Below are 22,980 nucleotides of genomic sequence, written 5' to 3' on the forward strand. Positions count from 1 at the left end.
AACGATTTCATGCCAATCCTGGTTTTGCATAATACTATCAAATGGTCCCCTACTTCTCATTGTCTTATTGAAATTCTTATGAAGAATTGTGCGAGCCTTAGTTGTGACAGACTTCTCCAAGGCATTTGATTGCACCGACCATACTATTTTTATGGTATCCAATTTGACCCTTACAATGTGGCTGGTCCAACTGTTGAATTAAGGAATCGGGTGGCAACGTTTGCCACGAAATAAATTAAATCTGAATCTGAAATATTTAAGGAATAGTATTCAATACATGGGGGGGGGTTCATTCGGTATCATACCACGGTTTCGTATAACTTTTTTGGTATCTTAAATTTCCTCTAACAGAATTGTAATCAAGAATTTTGCCAATTCATGACCATGATACTCTATATTAAAATTAATGTATTATTCATTTTGTATCCGTGTGGTGTTTTCATTTAATTTTAAGATCATCAAGCACGACTTTGATTTCTTTAGCTTTTTGCTTTTCATGAACCCGGTACCTATACGTTGAGTCACCAATTATCGCATACATGGTTGAGCATCACATATTCTTAAGGCTCGGTCACGTAGCACATTCATATCATAATATACTGGTTTTGTAGCTGGCGGACGCATATCAGGTAAGTTTAAAGTAATATTGTTACACATTTGGTTAAAGCCATAATATATGATCTTGAATTGATCACTTTTTAAAACCTGATTTGTTGCTATTATTGTAATGTTCACACATGTCAGAACTTACATCTATACTTATGTGGAATCCGACAAATGCTGACATAAAGTTATATTCAGACATTAACCTCCCCCCCCGTTCAATCTTAGATAGCAAGAACCAATCAGAGCAAACCATGCATTATCCACAGGCGCGTATTTTGTGCAGTGCTTTTGGACGCCTTAATTTTTCTTGTGCGTTGATGCATTTATATTTCTTTGTATTTTCTTGGACACTTTTGTTATAAAATTAGCAAAAATGATGGGATATTTTTCTCGTGTATGAAATAGGTTAATAAATGGGGATCAATAAAAGGCGAGTTACGTGATGGGTGAGTTACTGAGAGTTGTGATCAATTCAATTAGGACCAAATTAATTAATATTTTAAGAAGGATAGTCATTATGCAGCCAAAATTTTAGGCAAAATATCCTCTCTGGTTTTAGATTTTGAGAGATATTGATGTGTGGGGGGTCCAAAGCGACAATTAATGATCTTGAATAAAGTATCACTATCCCCGGCACTGCTATCCTTTTTGTTCCCTAAAATAGGAACTTTCAATTTGGATATGAGCCCAAAATCAACCATTAATCGGTAGCACATAGATACACCTGCGATTACATCAGACCTATCGAATTGCATTCTGAATACGAAGAATGTCTTTCTGATATTAAATAATTTTCATTTTATGAAATTCACGATATAATACAAATTTTATGACAAATTATTAAAATTTGATATTTTTCACATTTTGAGATATAACAGTCCTCGAAGTAAATTGTATAAATTTAATGATATAGTCTTAAAGTGTATGTAGCTGGAAGAAAAAGCCGACGATCAATGGAAAATTTTGACCTTTCATATTGAAGATATGGATTTTTTCCCCAAAAGACCTAATTTTTTTTTTGGTGTTTTGGGAAAAAATCCATATCTTCAATACGAAAGGTCAAAATTTTCAATTGATCGTCGGCTGTTCATCCCACCTACATACACTTTAATTATAAATCATCAGATTTATAAAGTTTACTTCAAGTACTGTTAAATATTTTACTTCGAGTACTGTTAAATATCAAAAATATCAATTTTTAATGATTTGCCATAAAATGTGTATTACATTGCGAATTTCAAAAATCAAAATTATTTGATATCAGAAGGCCATTCTTCGTATTCAGAATGCAATTCGATATGTCTGATGTGCTCTAATGTCCCACAATAAATACTGTCCAAACGTTCATACCCCATCAAATAACGTTGGTACTCTGTCATACTAACTGCAAATTGCCGACCTTCTCCCCCCAATTCAATGATGATAAAAGCAAGTTTGACATTGGGCTCTCCAGTCTCCACAACATTGGTTGAGACATAGACAGTAGATTCTCTCTACTTTCTATGGTTGAGGGGGAATGGCGGAGGGAATGGGAGATATATTGAGGCGAGACATAGTGAGGGACGGTTTGTACTTCTCATCAAACATAGTTATACTAATTTCCCTGAACTCGCAGAACGGCAATGAGGAGTTCCAACATATTGCCAAAGTGTACCAACTGTTTTTCCCTTGATTGCAGGTAATCATGTAAATAGTGGCGATCGCTAGAGCGAACGATTCCACTATGAGTTTTTGTTTATCTATCCATTGCCAAAATGAAAAGATTTGACCTTAGTTTCTTGTCACATTTGGTGATCCGGGTTCAACAGTATTTTTTGTTTTCAAAGTGATTAATGAAGCATGATTTATAATAATTATATAAATGTTGTTTTGAACTTGAACAAACACTGTTGTACACAATACACAATCTATATGTGTGCAGTATTTCATATAGAAAAAAGATATGCGTGTGAATTATAGCTTGATATATATTTCTTCAATTTATTTACCATAATTGTTTTGATTTTCTTCCTAATTGTTTATTGCAGAAACAATATCATCAAAAATCGAAATGGCTCCTTACGACAGGTGGACTACAAAATGCACTGCCGTGTATCTTTTTATGGTCTTTATACAAGGCACTGTTTTTGCCCAAACAGCAGGTGAACGTCATATTTAGAAAATAATAATATATATTCACCTGCTTATTTTAAGAAAATAATAAATGGTAAACCTAGCTTCTTATGTATTTAAGACGAAACGGAGCTTTCAGGTCATATTCTTCCAGTTTTGATAATTGTGCTTAAAGAATACAGTTTAATTTTGCAGGGTATTATTGTAGTTATTGAGTTATGACAAATAATTGGCCAAAACGAAGATTTTCGCTATTCCCAGCAAACACAAAAACGTTTTTAAAACGTTTTAAATAAGTTATATTTTGGGTTTTGGTTCAGGTAAAAACGTTTTAATAACATTAAAATGTCGGGTTATATAAAGGTCATGAAATCATTTTAAAACGTTTTGTATGAAAACACACTACAACAATATTTTTAAAATGTTTTCGAAAGAAACATTTTTGGCCAAATATTTTGTCAACACTTAAGGGATCTAGAATGAGCGTTTATGGCGTTTCGACAGTATTTTTGTGGGACATGAGAGCACCTCAGACGTATCGAATTGCATTCTGAATACGAAGCATGTCTTTCTAATATCAAATATTTTTCATTTTTTGAAAATCACAATATAATACAAATTTTATGACAAATTATAAAAATTTGATATTTTTCAAATTTTTGAAATATAACAGCCCTCGAAATAAATTGTATAAATCTAATGATATATTCTTAAAGTGTATGTAGCTGGGAGGAAAAGCCGACGATCAATTGAAAATTTTGACTTTTATATTGAAGATATGGATTTTTTTTCCAAAAAGACCTTCTTTTTTTTGGTGTTTTGGGGAAAAAAATCCATATCTTCAATACGAAAGGTCAAAATTTTCAATTGATCGTCGGCTGTTCATCCCACCTACATACACTTTAATTATAAATCATCAGATTTATAAAGTTTACTTCAAGTACTGTTAAATATCAAAAATATCAATTTTTAATGATTTGCCATAAAATGTGTATTATATTGCGAATTTCAAAAAAATCAAAATTATTTGATATCAGAAGGACATTCTTCGTATTCACAATGCAATTCGATATGTCTGATGTGCTCTAATGTCCCACAATAAATACTGTCCAAACGTTCATACCCCTTACCTAATAACATTATGTTAAAATATTTGCACCCAGCAAACACAGAAATGTACGTAAAATGTTTTTTACAAAACGTTTTAATAACATTTAAATGTCGGGTTATATAAAGGTCATGAAAACATTTTAAAAACGTTATTGTAAATATTTTGGGCAAACATTTTTGGCAAAATATTTTTTCAACCCCAAAATAACATTCTGTTTAGAATGATTTGTACCAAGTTTTCACAAATGTTTTTGGAATGTTATTAAAACGTTTTTATACCCTTTATATAAACCGACATTTAAATGTTTTCTGTAAAACATCTGTGCAGTAAATTACCAACAAATGTTATTTAATGTTATGAAAACCTTTTTATTCCATTAATGTACCCTTTATATAACCCGACATTTAAACGTTTTCTGACAACCTTTTTATAACCTTTTGCGAATGATGTCGAAAACGTTTTGTGTTTGCTGGGTTGCCCCCCCCCCTCCAAAGAAAAATCATGCACATGCAAGAAAAATAAAACCCTTTGCAGTGAGCCTTGGATTTATGGAGTCTCACGTATTGAACCCTAACCGTTCGCTATGAGTGTGGGCTTTATTTTTTCTCAGTATGAGCACAAACACCGCTAGTTTAGGAACCACTGCGACCTGACTTAAGAAATTGTTTTGGGTATAACATCCGATACATCTCTTGCGTTATTAAGCGCAAAGACATTCATGACAATATGTCAGTTATTCGCTTTCAGCAATAACAAAATTATTGATCACTTAAAGTCCCATTCAGTGATCCCAGCGAAAGTGTAAAAAAATTTGTTTTTTATAAATTGCCTAAAAGTGAAGGATAAGTCAAAAACTTGGCAAAAAACGAAGAAAACAGCAGTATTGAAGAAGTTGAAGCCCCATTCAAGTACATGTAACTAATTTATATACTGTCAGTATATAAATTACAGATTACAAGTATGTAATTCACTGTGATCTTCACTCTAAATTTTCAGCAACTTTTAGTGTCGCCACCCTCAATCACAATCATAACTCAACCATTGCACATGCACACTCCATGCATTTTTATTATACCAAACACTCAAAATATAAAGTACCAACATGCTATGATATAGTAAACGCACCCAAAACAAAACGTACAGATTGTTGGCCAAATCTAAAAGGAAATCAATATTCCTACATAGAAGTCAATACCTCTCTACCCGCGAAGTTTAACCAACCACCCTATCTGGGGGTAAAGTGGTTGGTCATTATTGTTGTCTTACGATTAGCCCAAGTCACTAGCGCTTATTTGAGTGTGTTTTAAAAAAGCGCACCGGGCAAAAATCTTGTTAGTGTTCGAGGGTTGGTATAACCATAGTCTCCCCACACCTAACTCCAACCCAAAGTCTAGGGTTGATAATTGATTTTTTTTTACTTTCATTAAAGGCACATGGTACAACTTTGACAGTACTGTTTACGTGACTACCTGCAATGATAACAACAACGCTTTATCTCTAACAATAACAATTAATAGGAATGGAGATGTGTCTGCTCCTGGGAGTATCCGTAAGTGACCTTTAAGTTAAACACCTTCCGAGTTAAACATATTATCTGATGAATAACAAAGCAGTATTAAGTATTATACTTATTGATCAATCTACCCCTAAAATACAAACACAGTCAGGCGGTATAGGACACGCGACACGTGACGTTCGAGGTTGGCGAAAATACAAGGCTGACAGCCCCATTCAAAATAGACGGTTAGCAGTTATAAATGGGAAAACAACATACTTACAGTGGGGTACGAGTACATTGTCGAACCCCAACGGTTTTAGAGTAAGATAATTTTGCTTTGACACAACATAATAAATTAAGAATTGTTTGTGAAGATTTCATGATTATGTGTTAATCCAATGGCGACGTAAAAAAATGGCGATATCGCATCCGGCACCACCTGAATACAGTATACTGCCGTTTTTACTTCTACCGAAGTAAAACAAAGTATCTGCATGTCATTAACAGATGCTGCCTTTACAATTGTGTAAATAAAGCAGTCCAGTTTGCTCAATCGATAATGCTTTCAACTATGGTGCGAGATGTTGCGGGTTCGAACCCTGGCGGTGCCTACGCTCACGTGGACAATTTGAGTTAGCTTGACATACCCTTAGACAAGGAACTTACCTTTCGTATTGAAGATATAGAGTTTCCCAAAAACACCAGAAAAATGCGATTTGTTTTCCTTATTATTATTAGTAGTATTAGTATTAGTAGTAGTAGTAGTAGTAGTAGTAGTAGTAGTAGTAGTAGTAGTAGTAGTAGTAGTAGTAGTAGTAGTAGTAGTAGTAGTAGTAGTAGTAGTAGTAGTAGTAGTAGTAGTAGTATTATTATTATTATTATTATTATTATTATTATTATTATTATTATTATTATTATTATTATTATTATTATTAACATTAACAATGATCCTCCTGGAAAAAGGAGGGAGAGGAGGAAAAAAAGAGAGGAGAGAGGGGGGAGATGGAGAGGAGGGGAAGAGACAGGGATAGAGAGGGGTAATCCATACGACATATGATTATGCCTGGCAAAATTGTCTATTTGACTTCCCTTAATCCACTTTTAAAGTTATTATCATTATTATTATCTTTATTATTATTATTAGAATATCATCATCATCGTTGTATTATTTATTGACAGATGTCACGTCAACAGATATAAACACGCAAGCATTCAACAATGATCTACCGATAGACGAGACTGTTGTGTTTACTGCAGGGGAATCCTCAAAGACATTGACAATTGAAAACATATTTGACCTGTTTGACATCGGGAATAACAACGAACGATACTTTATGGCTACTTTGGATACTGCTGGAGCTGGAGAAAGTGTTGGAGATTTACACAACGCCATTATAATTGTAACTCCATCACCCAGTAAGTGCATCAGACAATCATCCGCTTTCGTAATTGACCACTTCGCTGCCGTTGTAGGCGTTTGACTCTGATAACTCAAATTATGCCTAATTGGAGTTAAAACTATGTATTTTCTAAAAACATATGACTAGAGGAATACAATTGGTATGCTTTTTGAACACAATAATCAATTATCGATTATCAATTCCCCCTCACCCCCCCCCCCCCCCCATGCCCAGGAGGAGACCATCCTTAGCGATTCCTAGTTTTGTCGGTTGCGGAGGCCTATACATTTTTCAACAATGGATATGGATAAACTAATGATTGATTATGGATAATTAATCATCGATAATCGATAATTGATTATCAATAATCGATAATCAATAATCAATTATCGATTATCAATTCCCCTCACACAAGTTTGAAATTTGACCCTGTGTAAGACCTTTAACTCAAAAAATAAACGTTTGGGTGTTTTGGTGGGTTAAGCGTGTCCAGAAGCGTATCCAGCCTTTTACTGTGGAGGGACAAAGCCAAATGTTCGTCCTATTGTCTATTTTTGTCACATTGTATGGGGGTGTCAAATTTGTGTCCCTTGAGTCATTTAAATGACACTTTACTCTTTGCCGTTCCCATTGTATCCTTTAAAAGTTTTGCCCCCCCCCCCCCCCCCACCTTATCTTGATGGTTACGGGGTGTCACAGTGGCTTAATGTGTGTTTGGGTAAGTTCAGGGGTGTCAGTACGTTACTGGGTCAATGAGTTAAGGTTAAATACAATGGATTTTTAAGGCTTGATTCCAGAGGGGCGTGAGTTAAAGGAGTATTTCGTGATCCTAGCATCCTCTTTTTATGACTTTTTTCAGTACATATCCACGAAAAAAGCGATATTCCCAAAATTTCAGTTGATTCCGATTTTGCGTTTGCGAGTTATGCATGAGTATGTGTATTACACTGCTCCATAGACAATACGTTGTAATTTCGTTCTGGTGCACCAGAACGAAATTCAAATTTCGCGATATCTTTGCTAAACGAATTAATCTGCAAGAAATATTTTGTACATAAACATTATGTAGCCAGAGTATTCCAGCGATATAAAAATCTATACTTTTTTGGAGAAAAGTGGGGGGATGAGGCTGTGGATCACGAAATGCCCCTTTAATAATAGAAACAGCCATGCAGAAAAAAATGAACTCAAGCGTAATTGGTGTATCAATCTACATTGCACAATGACCACGAACCTATGAAACCGTGGCACGTGAGTCATCCTATGTTGCAGGGATAGGGAGGGGGCAACCATGATAGGGGCTGCCGTTGTGGGGACAGCCGGTTTTCTGCAATTTTCCTATGGTATTTTATAAATTTTCAATTTTTTTTAAATATTACTGTCGTGAAATAAATCAATGCCGCTATAGGCTATAATAGGCCTAGTAGGCCTACCCTGACTATGCAATATATACAACAATAACTACAACAACTGTAACAAAACCAACAACCAATATCTAATTTGTAAAAAAAATATTCATAGGCTTATATAGGCCGCGCCTATTTAGATTAGTAGGCCTATTCCTGAATTATACAATAATAAAAAAACCCGGCAAAAACAATTAATCACTGCAGTCAGAAAGAAAGACACGAACAAGAAAGAAGACAGAAAAAGAGAAAAAAGTAAGAACAAAAAATAACAGAATTGGACCACACAGGGAATCGAACCCGTACTAGTTGACCAGCTCAAAACAATATTACATAGACGAGGAACGCGCTAACCGATTGAGCTACAGAGGAGGACTATGATATTCAATAGTGCATGCAGGCTGTTATGATAAACAAGCACATTACCCACGCAAAGTCGGTCGCATCGATGATGAAAAAGCTCGTTTTTTGCAAAAGTAGCTTCAATTTTGAATGAAAATCAAATGGTAGAGTAATCGACAGACCGTTGAGATATAATGTTGGTAGTTAGATGTCAAAATTAACGTTCCACAATCAAGATATCTATAATGTAACAAAACAGTTTTTTCTCAATCAAGATTCTCGAAAATGTTCCCAAAAACGGGCTTTTAAAATCTAATCGGTACTGTATTTGGTTCTTCCCCATGGCAACATTATTTTTTTGATCGATTTGTAGTACAATACAAAAAAGAAGAAAACAATCACTCGGCGTGGTTTTATACGGAGCGCACATTTGAAAAAAAAACGTCATGGAACGCGTTTTTGATCTTGTGAACATGGTGCGTAAAAACGCTTTAAACGAAGGATTTTCATATTTATTCTAAAAATTTGTATAAACACACAAAGAAAATGTTACGCTACGTCCAATGCACCAACATTTCACTCGCTGAGATATCTGATTACTGAGAAAACTCTGTTTTAGAGAACAACTTTATACGTCTTTTATACGTTTTTATACCTTTCTTAGTGTAACCTTAACGAAGTGTCTTGTATTATTTATTTCCTTTTGTGAGGGATCTTTAAAGTCCCTTCCCCTGAAAGGCTCCTGATCGGGAGATTGTCTTGTGATTGCGGATTTCGTTATACCGGTCGGGGATTGGTGTGTGGGGTGGTATGTGTTTTGTACATACATGTATGTGAAAATGATGAATCTACTAACAATTGTTAATGTTATACTCATTTCTAATTCGTTTCAGGATATATGTTTGAAAATCATAATTCCCGCGTCCGAGGTCCAGTTTATGTCGTGAATGAAAATGAGCATTATTATAGTTTTGAAGTTGTCAGGGACGACTACTACTTGGGCTACGCGGGGTACTGTGAGCAATATCATAATTGTAAGTAAATTTGTGGTCAATGATAGCTACCTACTTTTCTTGAAACTCATAATAAACGAGTTCAAAGAGAAAAAATCCTATTGACGGCGGGTTTGTGTTTACGCTTCTTCATTTTTCGTAACTTTTGATTTCATTTCTTTCGATTTGTTTTGTTGTCTGTTATTTTTAATCATTATTGGAAGGATGAACTTAAAACTCGACCGCTGGTTCCTCCCGGTTCAGTCCGGTTTCCATTAATTAGAACAATAGAAACTGTGCGGAACTGGTAGGAACCGACGGTCAACCGCCGGTCGTGTTTTGATTTCATGCCTAAATTATATAGTAAATCAAGCTTGATTATAGATTGATAATATGAACGTCACCGATAATAACATACTTTTTTTTTTCATTCTCGAAATTGAAAGACATTCGTTTAGAATCACAAGGCTTTTCCGCTCTGGAGGGAGACGATTATATACTGAACACAGATTCAATAGATTTTCCATACGACTATAATTATGTAGAACTTCAAATTGTCGATGATTCCGTTCCGGAAGGCTTAGAATTTTTTATGGTTTCAATCCAGTGAGACTATTTCACCGACTATGCCATAGTGATAATAAAAGACGACGATACGCCAAGTAAGTAAACTTGTTATTACACTAGTGTGCAAAATATATCCCTACATTCACTGACATTATTACTATTTGGGCCTTATAAAGCTCAGAACCGAGAAATTGAAACAAAAAGACACTGCTTCAATACATGATTGACTGGAAAAAATGTTATGTCTTTTTTCCGCTTGTTGGAACCTTTATCTCATTTTATATGCAGGTTTGTCATTTTGAAGAAAAACCTGTCCAAAAAGCCTATGTGACGCTTATAAATATATCCGTTGCCAACCAACGTGCTCCGTTGTCCACCAATGTTAGGCGCATTGAAGTTGAAATTTAGTGCCAATCTAACCAGTATAATATTATAGTGGCGCACCGACCCAGATAAACTTAAAGCCATATTATAACATTTCTGTAAAAATAGATTAGTATTTATTTTCCATAAAATGTTAGCTTTTACTGTCAGATATGTCCCTCTTAATTTTGAGCCTAACAAGTGAGGTAAAGCATAGAAACTTGGAATTTACTACTAGCGCCCATGCATGTTACTCCCGCGGTTGTAATACGGTACGATCCTCTAAGGGTGTGTACATTACAATCGTGTAAAAACCAGAATTTAAAATTTTTTGAGGGCATTCTCCTCAGCAAATGTTATAATATGGCTTTAACCAAATTTGTAATGTTCATCTTCCTTTTTGCCTGTTTTAGGCTGCAATTATCCTTATTTTATTTACTACGAGCACATATAAATTAAATAATTTTGCTAGCACGTCAGCAAAACCATCCCACAATTTTGTACCAATGGGTATTTTGACCGCTACGTCACTGGACATTAAAGTTTGTCCGGCTTATATAAGGCGGAAAAAATAAGACTCATAACACTGAGAATGGCGTGCACATTGTGGGGCACAGTGCATACGCTAGTTGTACATTGCGTAATGCGTGACTGGCGAACGCTTATGTGAATTTACGCGAGCGTGAGCTGGGACTTTATTGACCATATTGACGCGCGCAGTAACTACAGCCGAATGACCCCGATACATAAAATCCAAACTTACACATACAAACGATGGACAGACTAATTTCCAGCAGTACATGTTGTTTTTAGGAACCTGTGGACAAGTTGAATGCTTTTTAGCTCTTTTTACTGAATTTTACCCACTGACAGTTTAACAATCAGATCAAAATCTATTTGTACATTTCTCCAAAGCTACCTGGTACAGCTTTGACAACAAAGACTATGATGTGAACGAAGGGAACACCACAGTCACTCTAATAATTAACAGAATTGGAGATGTTTCGGTCGCCGGAAACATTAGTAAGTATTTTAAACCTATAATTTAGACCGAATAAAAATGTGTGAACTGAAAAAATACTAGCACAGCAAAACCTGTCATTGTAGAAAGACAAAAAAGTACCTACGGTAACACGCTTTTTTGAAAGCTTATGTATATGACAGGCCTACGTCAAAATATGATTTTGGTTTCCGAATTTCATACACGACTGATTTTATGTATTTTAGCCTAGGCGACTATCCCTTAAGGAGATACTTCCTCTTAAGTTGATTTGAGGTTTCGACACCTGCGAAGCTTCAAACTTATCTCACCAATTTCTGCCATGAGGAGTTTTTAAATGTTTTTGTTTAACCTACAAATAGGTGTTAGCACCTCCAGTTCGAGCGCAACACAAGATCTAGACTACATCCAAGTGACCAATGAAACAGTGTCTTTTGCGATTGGTGTCACATCACAAACGTTTGATATCAGCATCACCAATGATAACAACATAGAAGATGTCGAACTTTTCTTCGTGGAGCTTGCCAATACTCAACAAGCACAAGGTCTTGGTGATATAAGCAAGGCTACTGTCTTCATCATGGATGACGATCCATCAGGTAAAATCATCATGTTCCTCAAAATTTCACCGTGGAGAATTCCCTATTGCTTTATGTAGTCTGTCTCGTCTCAAGTAGAGAGTAACGCCATGTTGGATTTCACAGTGGCAGATTCGACTATCGCGCGAAGTAAACCTAATCCCGCGTATGCATACTCGTAGTAGGGCAGTTCGAATCTGCCACTGCGAAATCCTACATGCTTTATTCTCAACTTGAGACTAGACCCACTATATACACAGTTACTAACCCCGTGAAGTGCCTTACGCGACTCACCGAGCAGGTGTAGTGACCATGGCAACAATGAATTTCCCACTTTAAAAAAAAATAGTAACGTCACTCTCTAGTTTCAGTATAATACACATACAATCGTCAGTATGAGAAATAGACTCGTAAAAAAAAAAAAATCGAGGTTCAATAACTCAACCTTGCGAGTAGACCTAAGATGTCGTCATTTGCGCCGATGCGCATGTCGTTTAGCGAACATTGTTACTGCGCATTTCAAAACCATGAAGTGCACAGTAACAATGTGCGCATCGGCGTGACAACATCTCAGCTCTAACAGCAAAGGTTTATGGGATTTACCGAAACGGTGAGTTGCTTATATAAAACTTGACTGTAAAATAGTTTCAAATGTGTACATTTACCGATATTTTCATAATCATAAACCTTATAACTCTATTTTACCCAAAATGCTATTTACGACTTTCTTGCACTGGCACGTCGAAATGTACAATTTTGTTAGAATTATCTGATGTATCTAAAATTTCCTTTGACTATTGTTGGTGTTACCATTTTCTTAAAGGTTCAATCATATCAGTTGCGACAAATGTACACACAGTACCTGAATCAGTAGGACAGATTCAGATATCCTTTCTTCGTAGTGGCCATCAGAAATCTCCTTTGGATGTGGGTAAGTAAATCTCATTATGAAAGAGTCACAAAGGAGGAAATGGTATTAACCGAGCAAGTCTTCACTCTCTAGTGGAAGGTTTACGGGGATGTGCTACAGTTTTGGGTACCTTTTCGGATATTTTGGTATATATCGATGGGTGGGTTTTCAGTGAAGACCAATTTATGTACTGGGGAGGGAACCTATTCAGAGACCTAATCTCTTCTGTCATAAATCAACGCGTTGTATACAAACTTCCCATTGACAGGGTACCAACAAAGTTGGCTCAAGAGAATGGTGACGTGTTCAAATTTAGGTTTGAGACATATCAAACGTGGGCACTTATCTTACAATAACTGCAAAAGGTTAATAATGTTTAATAGTAATATTATTAAGCCTGTCAAGTCGTTGAATGTACTAGTATTTTGATTATGATAGTAAGCTTCTTACTGTTAGAACAATGATACACCAATAAAAATGAATATCATAATAAAATTGCATTGATATTGTTCACCAGATGTTACGGTAACTCAAGGAAGCGCCCAATTCACCCACGATTTCACATACCCAGAACCAGCCATTGTGAAATTCTTGCCTGGGCAATCCGTAGCACAGTATCAATTAACGATCATTGATGATTCGGATATGGAACCTCTTGAAGACTTTGTTGTAGATATTGACATCGGATCGCTCCCATTGACAGTCACAGTAGCAGATAGCGGTCAGGCTCGGGTTTACATTTTGGATAATGGTAAGTAAGCAGATTTGTTTTCTATCATGGGGACCATGAAGACCTGAGCGCAAGAAGACCGTAAGTCCACATGGCCCATCAACATGTATACACTTAAGTTGTGTAAAGTTTCGTATAGTTTGGTAATGTTTTATACATGTCCAAAACAAATCTTTCACAACCTTTCATGATGTTCTCACCCTGGAACATGTATTAAACATTATAAACCCTAACGAAACTATACGTAACTTTGTGTATACATGTTGAGGGGCCAAGTGGACTTACGGTCTTCTTGCGCTCAGGTCTTTACTTGTATTCCAAAGTGGTTATTATAATTATGCTCGTGCAAAATAGGGTAGTTGATCACGCCAGTACATCGTTTTGGGTGTCATAAAGGCGTTTGTTTGACAGAAATAAAGCTTCAAAAAACCGAATAGGGTGCAACTTGCTAGACTTGAGTCCAGTCCTCGTTTACGGAGTTTAGGGTTAGGGTTGGGGTAGGGCAGTCTTGTAATAAGACTAGTAGAGTTGCACCCTATTCGGCAATCGCTCCAGTGAAAAATAGCAATCGATTTTCACTGTTTTAGGATACTAAACACGGCGAAAATAGGTGTTTATGGTACTATGGAAGCCCGGAAAGATTGTTATACTGAGCGCCTAGCCCGTCAGGGCTTTAAAACATCAAGGCCGTAAGCCCGGCAGGGCTCAGGCCAGAAACTTCGCTAGTGAGGACTTGCAACTAATGAAACTCCAATATATAATAGCCCCGCAGGACAAGAAAGCAACATCATGCGTAACCTTAATGTAACGTTAATGTAATATATTTATATTGGATCGCTAATTCGCTTTATACTTTTAGTATCGCAAAGTCCAAATTTAACACAAATTGGCAGCGTATTACAACTTTTCCCAAAATTTGCTCCTTGCTTTGTTGTCGATTTGTACAGATGGAAGTGAAAATGGCAATGTTAATGGAGACACAGATCCTATATCAAATAACAGTACGGCTTTTGCTATTGCTGCACTTGGAACAAGCGCTCTTATACTTGTGATTGTGGTTCTTACTACAATCATAATCTGTAAGAGTAGAAAGTAAGTTTATGTTGAAATATTTGTGAGTTTTAAAATATTCTTGTTTTAAATTTAATTAATTGATTGATTAATATTTTGTTCCTTCTTTCTTTTGTTCTTTTCTGTTCATCTTTCTATCTTTTCTTCTTTTCTTTTGTTTTATATTCAAAAACTTGTCTGATAGGAATTTATTTTTAAGTATTTTTATTTACAATCTCATGCTTTTTCTTTTAAGTAGCTCTGGTAGCGGCCCGGCAACAATGATCAACCAACGTGACAACAGTGAGCGCAATGATGCCAGCAATGACGCCACGAATGACGCCAAATGTCAAACGCCCTATTCTTCTTCCGGGTCACAACCAATGCAACAGTTGACTATCAGTACGCAGGATGAAGAAGAATATGCATATGCAAATGTAGATTAATTTATTTATTCGCTGTCGAAGTGACGTAATAATCGGATTAACTACCATAGCAATAGGTTAAAACAATTTTTGAAAATATCGCGCTGCACTAGTACGTTCACGCGGTACCTCTGCATTGAACCATAGATGTCACAGAACGGGGATAAAGACATGAGTCGTATAGAATATTCATATCATGCTGATCACTCGCACCTGAAAGATTAGTATCTTTAAACAGACATGCTGACCGGTATTGTATTCAATCTATGATTGCAGACATACATAGGTGATGATTGCAACCTGCTTGTAGTGCAGCGCGATATATTCAAAAATTGTTTTACCCTATTGCCATGGTGGTTAATCCGATTATTACATCACTTCGGCACCGAATACATAAATGGGTGACTCCACGCGAGAGCGAGATCAGCATCAATGAGCATCAATGTGATCTCCCGGGTTACGCTTCCATATAGAAGGTACCTACACCGCACTCGAATCCGCGTCTGGGTAACAATCACATTGCTTATGAGTGCGTTACAGCACGTTATATAATTGACCGAATTAAAAAGACTAATTTGCGTCTGACGTCAGGGCAAAGGCGTGATCACGGCGTGATTGGTTGCTGACCTCCGCAGTATGGAATTTTTGGTCTGGTTGACAGGACGTCATACAAAAAATGGTCTTTTCAATTCTGTCTTCAATTATAGTAAATGTGTGTGGGGTGTGTGGTGGTGTGGGGGTGTGTGTGGCGAATTCTTACACTCCTACTCACACCCAACATCCCAACCTTAAAACAAAATACAAACACGCACCCTTTATTGGCTAGCTGACTGACTTATACCTGAGGGTACATACTCATTTTGCTTTGCATATTATATATAAACAAAATAGTTTCATTTATTCTTATATGGATTGTAAATAAATTTCATCTAGTTTTTTATAATTAATTCTATGCAAAACACTGTACTATACTATTTTTATTGTGTTAAGAGAGTACACGTGTTCGACCTAATAAGCAGTTAGCACCCCTCCCTTCATTAGCACCCATGTGACCAAGGTCAATAGGCCTCATTGGTACTTGACCTATTTTACTGTGTTACCTAGGTAACGAAACATCCTAGATGGCGCAATCCTATTCTTATTTGAGTTGTGTTATCAAAACGAACAATTTGGCACCTATTTTGGCAAAATCGGAGCACTTTGATGTTTTTGACCCCCATAGAGCCAAAAACATGACCTTTGACTTTTTCGTCCTAGATAGGTCAAACTAGACATTTTCTGCATCCTTGTGTCTAGAAGAATTAGAAGAAATTTCAACACAATTTGAGTAACTTTGATATTTGACCCTGTGTAAAGTTCGATGACCTTTCCCGCCAAAAACTACTCCGGTTCAATTGCTATCATGCATTTTTGTGTAGCCCATGATGTCAGCTATCTCTGGTAGCAGTGCAGCTTTGCCCCCCCAACTGGTACCAAACACCCTATCTGAGGATATAAGACTGAGGTTAAGAAAGTACTTTCCAGTATGATAAAGCAATTTATAAAGATAGTAATACAAAAAGTATCCGAACACTTTCAACAAAATCAATATCTTAAAGATGCTCAACCTAAAGTACCAAATACGAGCATTTGTTAATCGTTAGATGGAATACGAACACGATGCTCATTAGATGGATAATTTTGTTCTGCGTATTTTGATAGCTCATTTGGCACGATGTAACTTTGTTTCCCAAAGTTATACTGAATAAGCCCAATCGCCATTCTAACTTCCGGTTTTTGAGAGCAGTTTTGGGACACTTTGACCTCTGACATATCGGGAAAATTTACGTAATTATTATTAATTTTCTTATTATTGTCACAATTTTGATCATTAAAAATACCAAATAATTAATTTATAAAACACTAATACTTTTTTTGTAAAACATTTTAGATTATATTTTGTACGTACAAAAACCCAATATTTCTGAATTTTCTGAAAGGTCAAAGGACAAAGTGTCCTAAAATTGCAAAAACTGTCCCACATTGCATTGCAACCTTCCAATGCCGATTTGATATTGAACAGAAAAAAGAGCATTTTAATTTGAGCTATTTCCTCCATCAAGGTAATTCCTACCAGCTATTTAGATCAACACTCACTCGCAGTGCATAATTATTGTTTCAAGAGCAAAGTCTAATTTTTTTAATGCTCTCTTATTTATTCAAGTTGGTATTATATGGGGAAATCGCATCCCCGGTGTCGAATGAGGTATCAAAATACGCAAAACAAAATTATCCACCTATTGACTACTTTGTTTAGTGTCTTTAAGGGATGAGCCTATAGGAATAACGACCAAACAAAGAAATTCTTGTTTATGCCGTAATATTGTAGTCTTTCAACCCTTTCACAACTTCAGCTGTGTAACTTACAAAATTCCCGCTAAAAAGTGGTTCTTTTAATTTTAGAAAATACATTAATAATCGCATTGGACTTTTCGTACTGATCGTACTATAAGTGACCACCAGCCTATAATGTTCTAATCACACTATAGACTTGTATTACATGTGACGTCATTGCCAGGCAATTGGTCTCTATTGTTCCTTGTCCGGAAATATGCCCACGCAGTCAGGGACCGTGCTTTTAAAACGCCCGCCAGATCACAATAAGGCCATTGAACTGCGTAGTAGCCATACGTACTCACTGGAGTATAACGGTAGCACGTTCCCTTACCGACTCATTATTAATGCGTGGAAAGGGGTCAGGGACGTCATTCTGATCATTCTAATCCTTTCTTTTGAGGTCAATAGATAAAAATAAGGCCTTGAACACAGGTGCAGAGTTGTAGATAATATTTAATCATCAAAGCTGATGGCATAAGAAATTTCGAGGAGGCAGCGCTTATTATTTCTTGTAAACACAATCTAATGTGGTACTCACTACATGTAGAAGGCCGGGCGGATCTGAAAATTAGTGCATGAAGCTAGTAAAGATATAGCTTCATGTTCAGTTTAATCAATTAAAATACTATGGCTGGATATCAAAACAATCGCGAGGCATTATTTCTTGTTATGGACGACAAGTATTAATGTTTATATTATTATGACAAAATCCAGTCCCTTCTCAATTGAATAGGCTCCGAGATTAGACTTTCCTTTCCAAAAATAAATTATATGGCCTAGAGGACATGATATAGGCCTAATCTAAACCCATATTCGGTATCCAGAAACCTTCACAGTCCGAGCGGCGCTTGCACTCGCATCGCATTAAACTAGACAAAGTTCGCTAAACTGAGGCCTGCTTCAATTGCCAACCTTTATCGTGCGTGCGTATGTACACCAGCGCCATCGAACTCCAGCGAGTGATGCTGCGCCTAATAAAATTCGTATAGACCTTTTACCCTCTTTCCCACCATGCACTATTCCATGGGGGTACGAGTGTCGCAAAATACATCATCTCCCCGGGGGAGTACAGAGTTATGTTCATTGCATTCTGGAAAACGGACATTTCGGCTGGTGCCTTCATCACAAAAAAGGAATTCCCGATCATCACGATAATGGCGCGCGATCACGAACACCCGGCAAGCGGCAGAGCGTTTCAACCAATGACAAGCCTTGATTGTGTCCGTTTGTCTGCAATGCGCGTGAGCCACGCCGCTCATTGCAACCGGCAGGGTAGTATGAAACCAGCTTTATACTGACGTGACCCCGGATGTGACGTCACTGTCACATCAGGGTGAAATGGTATTGAACAACGCAAACCAGCCAAATTTGTCATAAGTTTGAATAGCCATTAGAACAACCGTGAATATAGTGTCAGAAAGTCTTACACATCTTAGTATAACCTTGTCGTTAGTGTGATACTGAATGCAGCGCCATATTTGGAATATATTCGTACACGGTGTGGGCAAATAGTTGGTCAAATGTAGGCTAAGTAGGCCTAAATCATGAAAATCGCTTAATCTGAATAATACCAACCAGTAACGGACACTGAGACAGCACTACGTTTGAAGTTTGAGGTAAGTAAAGCTTTTCCTTGTTATAAAAAACAAGGTAAAGGCAGTCATTTTTATCACAACGCGATATTTTTAAAAAGTACATTTTTAGAGGGCCTATCTGTTCATCACATGCAGTCCGATTTGGTATCTATGGTTTCATCAAAGTCTTGAGAACTCTTTTGGTATGTTGGTTAACAAAAACGATACTGTTAAAAATAGCGGTATTTATGCAAGCGACGTATCTATTGTGTAAAATGCATTGAAAATTGTCGGCTAAAGAGGGCATAAATTAAAATCGCGAAGAGTAATAGCAACAATAACTATCTACATTCCAAGCGGAAACGCTTTTCAAAAACATACCACCTTTTTCGGGCAATCGCTGAAACCGAAATATGAAATTCCAGGCCATCTGTAAAAAAGTGCGTGAGCAGAAATGACCATGAACTTGGGTCACCGAAACAAGTGTTTATATAGGTGTCAGGCCTATCATAGTGCTACAACAATTAGCCCCCAATAATGGCTTTCATTTGAACCGTTATTTGTTAAACTGCGATTTTTACTTTTTGAAAAATCAATGAATGTATCAAAAAACTTTTCGAAAGTCGATTTAAAATGGCCTAATCCGTTAAGATATTGCTTTTGTTTTAAGTGTTCGGATACTTTGTGTGCACAGTATAAATCAATGACAGCAAAAAAGTAATACGTATATTGAACGGATAGAAAATTAAATAAATTTGAACCGCTAAATATACAAATCCTTCTTGTAATTTCTCTGATATGTTGCACGGGGTAATTTTGAAAGGGACCCGCTCCTTACGTGAGAAACGATGCAGTATTGAAACGTCTTTTACCCCTTCAACTCTCACAGTATTTTCCCGAATACTTTTAAAAATATAAAGTCGAAAAGTTTTCAAAATTCAAAAAAGCATGTATATGGGGAATATTATCTTGTCCTATCTTTCAATCCGATATCGCAAGATTACCGACCGGTACGTTGGTGAAGACATGTGCCCACCCAATTAGGCTATGCCGCTGCGCTGGTTTAACAGTCAAGATTAATAGGTAAATTTTCACGGGTAAATTTTCTGGACACGTGATCAATGCGTATCAATGTGAGTGTAACCTCGAGCCTGATCTCTGACCCCCGGCGGTGACCTCGCTATTCAAGTCTTAGTAATTTTGAATTGGAATAGTATTTTTGACCGCAATTTTGATAGAAATTTGTGTATTGCAAATTTATTAAATATTATGTTATCTTAATTTCTTCACAATATCATCAAAACGTAATTTCAAAAATATCTATCTACGGAAAAAAATATTTATCTACGGAAACTCTTACCATAATATTATTAACTTGCGACAAGTAACTTATTTTGCATCGAAGGATGAATTCTTCCTATTCAAATACATTGAAAGAACACCCGCTGTGCTCGGGGTCACATTCCATAATGCTAATATGTCTGCGCCCATGGGTGTCACGTGTCCAGAAAATTTTCCCGTGAAAATTTACCTATTAATTCTGACTGTTTAATGAGAAACAGAAGACTGCGTGCACGTATCTATTTTGGAGGGAGGCCTTTGGGGCGAGAGTCCGGGGTAAAAGCAGGAGGCGGCAGAAAAGAAGTGGCGGAAAAAAGAATAATTAAAGAAAAAAGGGCGTAAAAATTATGAAACCGGTTTTTACATAAATACATAAAATGTTTAGGTTTTAACGTTTTAAGGTCGCTAACACCTCTATTCCCCCCCCCCTTTTTTTTACTCTTCACTTTTTCAAATCATCGAGAAAAAAAATTGGGTAAACCTTTTCGGCCTGTTGATAAAGGGCATACTGCAGTTACTGTCCGTTTTCCTATACACAATACACAGTGCTCTCACCATTGACGCGTGACCTATACAAATGATGTATGTTGGGAGAATGGACACTTGCCTAGTTAACATCACTGTGTGAAAAATAACCAGCCAATATTTTATTTATTCTCCAAAACTTCTAGCAAATATATTTCTCTAACATGACCTAAAATTACAGCTAGGTTAGATGTTCAGAAATGGTCGCACTTTTGTAAAATATGAGTGAGGGCAAGGCATAGCTAGCCAACTCCCCGTGTTAATTGAATGGAGATTTGACCGAAAATATTGGTATCGGACCGCTCACTTCTGAAGGATGCCACAAAAAAACGGTAAAAGCTACATTTAAATTATTCTAAATAGGTTCTAGAAAATAAAGTTTTGTAACATGTCCTAAATTTTTAGCTAATTTAGATGTTTGGAGAGGGTCGCACTTTTGTGTTTTAGGAAGGATATGTAAACGACAGATAACACCAAAAATATGAAGAAATTATTTCCAAACCGTGTTAAGTCAACAATCATTATGTTGCTCATTTTGAAGAATGCTGGTTAACAAAAAGCAGGTCTTTGTCTCATTTCGTGAACAAAAGTACACATACCATTGTTTCCTTTCGTTTCCTTTATAATCGGTTACCCAACTGAAGCTATAAATACCAGCTTTATTGCGATGTCGCACATTGAAAACAGACACTTGTTCACAACCAGAGAAGATCTGATTTAATCAGTTGAGCTGCTTCAATGAGTGTTATCTTGGTTCAATAGCTTTTAATGGGGTTTAATCCTGCAAAGGTCGAGATGAGTTCTACTGTAGACATGACTGCATCATGGACGGCAAAACGTCTCTTTTCTACAGCTCCCGGGTAGGAGCGGCCACGGTACGCCACTCGATTCTATTGGGTTCGGCGTCGTAACGAAGCCCAAAAGTCATCGACACACTCATAGAAATTGTTCGTTGGCATTACTCAGTAAGTTGATGTAAGTCGTTGCGTCATCTTTCCGAGTAATGCCAACGCGTACTATTTTGAGTAACGCTGACTCGATATCATTATGTTGGTCGCACTCATTTGCACTTACTTTATTGAGTTGTTACAACTCAGAAAATGAAACTAGCCTAGGTTCGCATAATTTTCTAGAGGTGTGCTATAGTATACAAAATTTTGCACTGATTACAAAAAGAAATATTTGAATACTGCTAATTGTGCAGAAAATGATCCAATTACGTGAATTAAGTAAAAAGTACCAAATTGGAATAACTCAAAAAATAAGTACCAGTAACTTAATATGAACGAGTTACATCAACTTACATGTTGAGTTATAATAGCTCAACTAATTGGTTCTTTGAACCTTGTTTATTTTTCTAAGTTCCCTGAACTTGAATTCAGAAGTTGGCATTACTTAAAAAGTTGACGCAACGACTTACATCAACTTGTAAAGTAATGCCAACAAAGTTGATTAGTTGACGGAACTTTTTGAGCTTTTTCAGCATTTTTTAAGTTCGGATAACTAAAATGAATTTGGTTTTGGTAACTTTTGCACTATTTTTGAGTTGTCCAAACGTACTCCTTTTGAATTGCGCCAACAAGGCGAACAAGTCATTTCTATGATTGTAATCAAGTGGAGAATATAAATAACTTTTAATAGAGCCGCTCTCATCTTTATTAATCTCTATTGCCACTGTCCTGGAGGCATAGGTCCGTCCTATTTTGCTATAAGCCACATCATTTGAAACAGACGAGTATAATTTTGGGATTTATTTTCACTTTTTAAGTCTTCGACAATATTGTAATTAAGTGGAGAATACACAGCTCTTCTTAGAATCACTTTATTAAGCCTCCAGCATACTTTCCTGCGTTTCAACCAATGACAAGCCTTTATTGTGTCCGTTTGTCTGCAATGCGCGTGCGCCACGCCGCTTAACGGCAAGCGGCAGGGTAGTATGAAACCAGCATTAGCCTCAATTATTATCAGCAGATTATCCAACCAATAAGATCCTTTCTCGTCATTTACACCACGACAACACTGTTTATGAATTGTGGGAACTTAAGGCGGTTTGGAGGGAAGCATGATCTATATA

At 36.6% G+C, this 22,980-nt stretch overlaps 1 protein-coding gene across 3 annotated transcripts; it reads left to right on the forward strand.

Moving 5' to 3' along the window:
- Positions 1 to 496: 496 nt before the first annotated feature.
- On the forward strand, positions 497 to 17,505 carry LOC140169669 (uncharacterized). 3 transcript variants are annotated; one of them, XM_072192954.1, is made up of 12 exons: positions 499 to 629; positions 2,634 to 2,747; positions 5,259 to 5,378; positions 6,507 to 6,743; positions 9,369 to 9,509; positions 9,914 to 10,129; positions 11,313 to 11,420; positions 11,760 to 11,996; positions 12,799 to 12,906; positions 13,403 to 13,636; positions 14,563 to 14,707; positions 14,922 to 17,505. In XM_072192954.1, the coding sequence occupies exons 8-12, from the start codon at positions 11,978 to 11,980 to the stop codon at positions 15,109 to 15,111; spliced, it is 696 nt and encodes a 231-aa protein (XP_072049055.1). In that variant the 5' UTR covers positions 499 to 629; positions 2,634 to 2,747; positions 5,259 to 5,378; positions 6,507 to 6,743; positions 9,369 to 9,509; positions 9,914 to 10,129; positions 11,313 to 11,420; positions 11,760 to 11,977; the 3' UTR covers positions 15,112 to 17,505. The 3 variants fall into 3 exon arrangements, 2 of the variants coding, with proteins under 2 accessions (XP_072049055.1, XP_072049056.1); XM_072192955.1 differs by having other exon boundaries at positions 14,925 to 17,504; XR_011861378.1 differs by lacking the exons at positions 12,799 to 12,906; positions 13,403 to 13,636; positions 14,563 to 14,707; positions 14,922 to 17,505 and having other exon boundaries at positions 497 to 629; positions 11,760 to 11,980.
- The last annotated feature ends 5,475 nt before the right edge of the window (positions 17,506 to 22,980 follow it).

Source organism: Amphiura filiformis, chromosome 14 (assembly GCF_039555335.1).
Source record: "Amphiura filiformis chromosome 14, Afil_fr2py, whole genome shotgun sequence".
NCBI lineage: Eukaryota > Metazoa > Echinodermata > Ophiuroidea > Amphilepidida > Amphiuridae > Amphiura > Amphiura filiformis.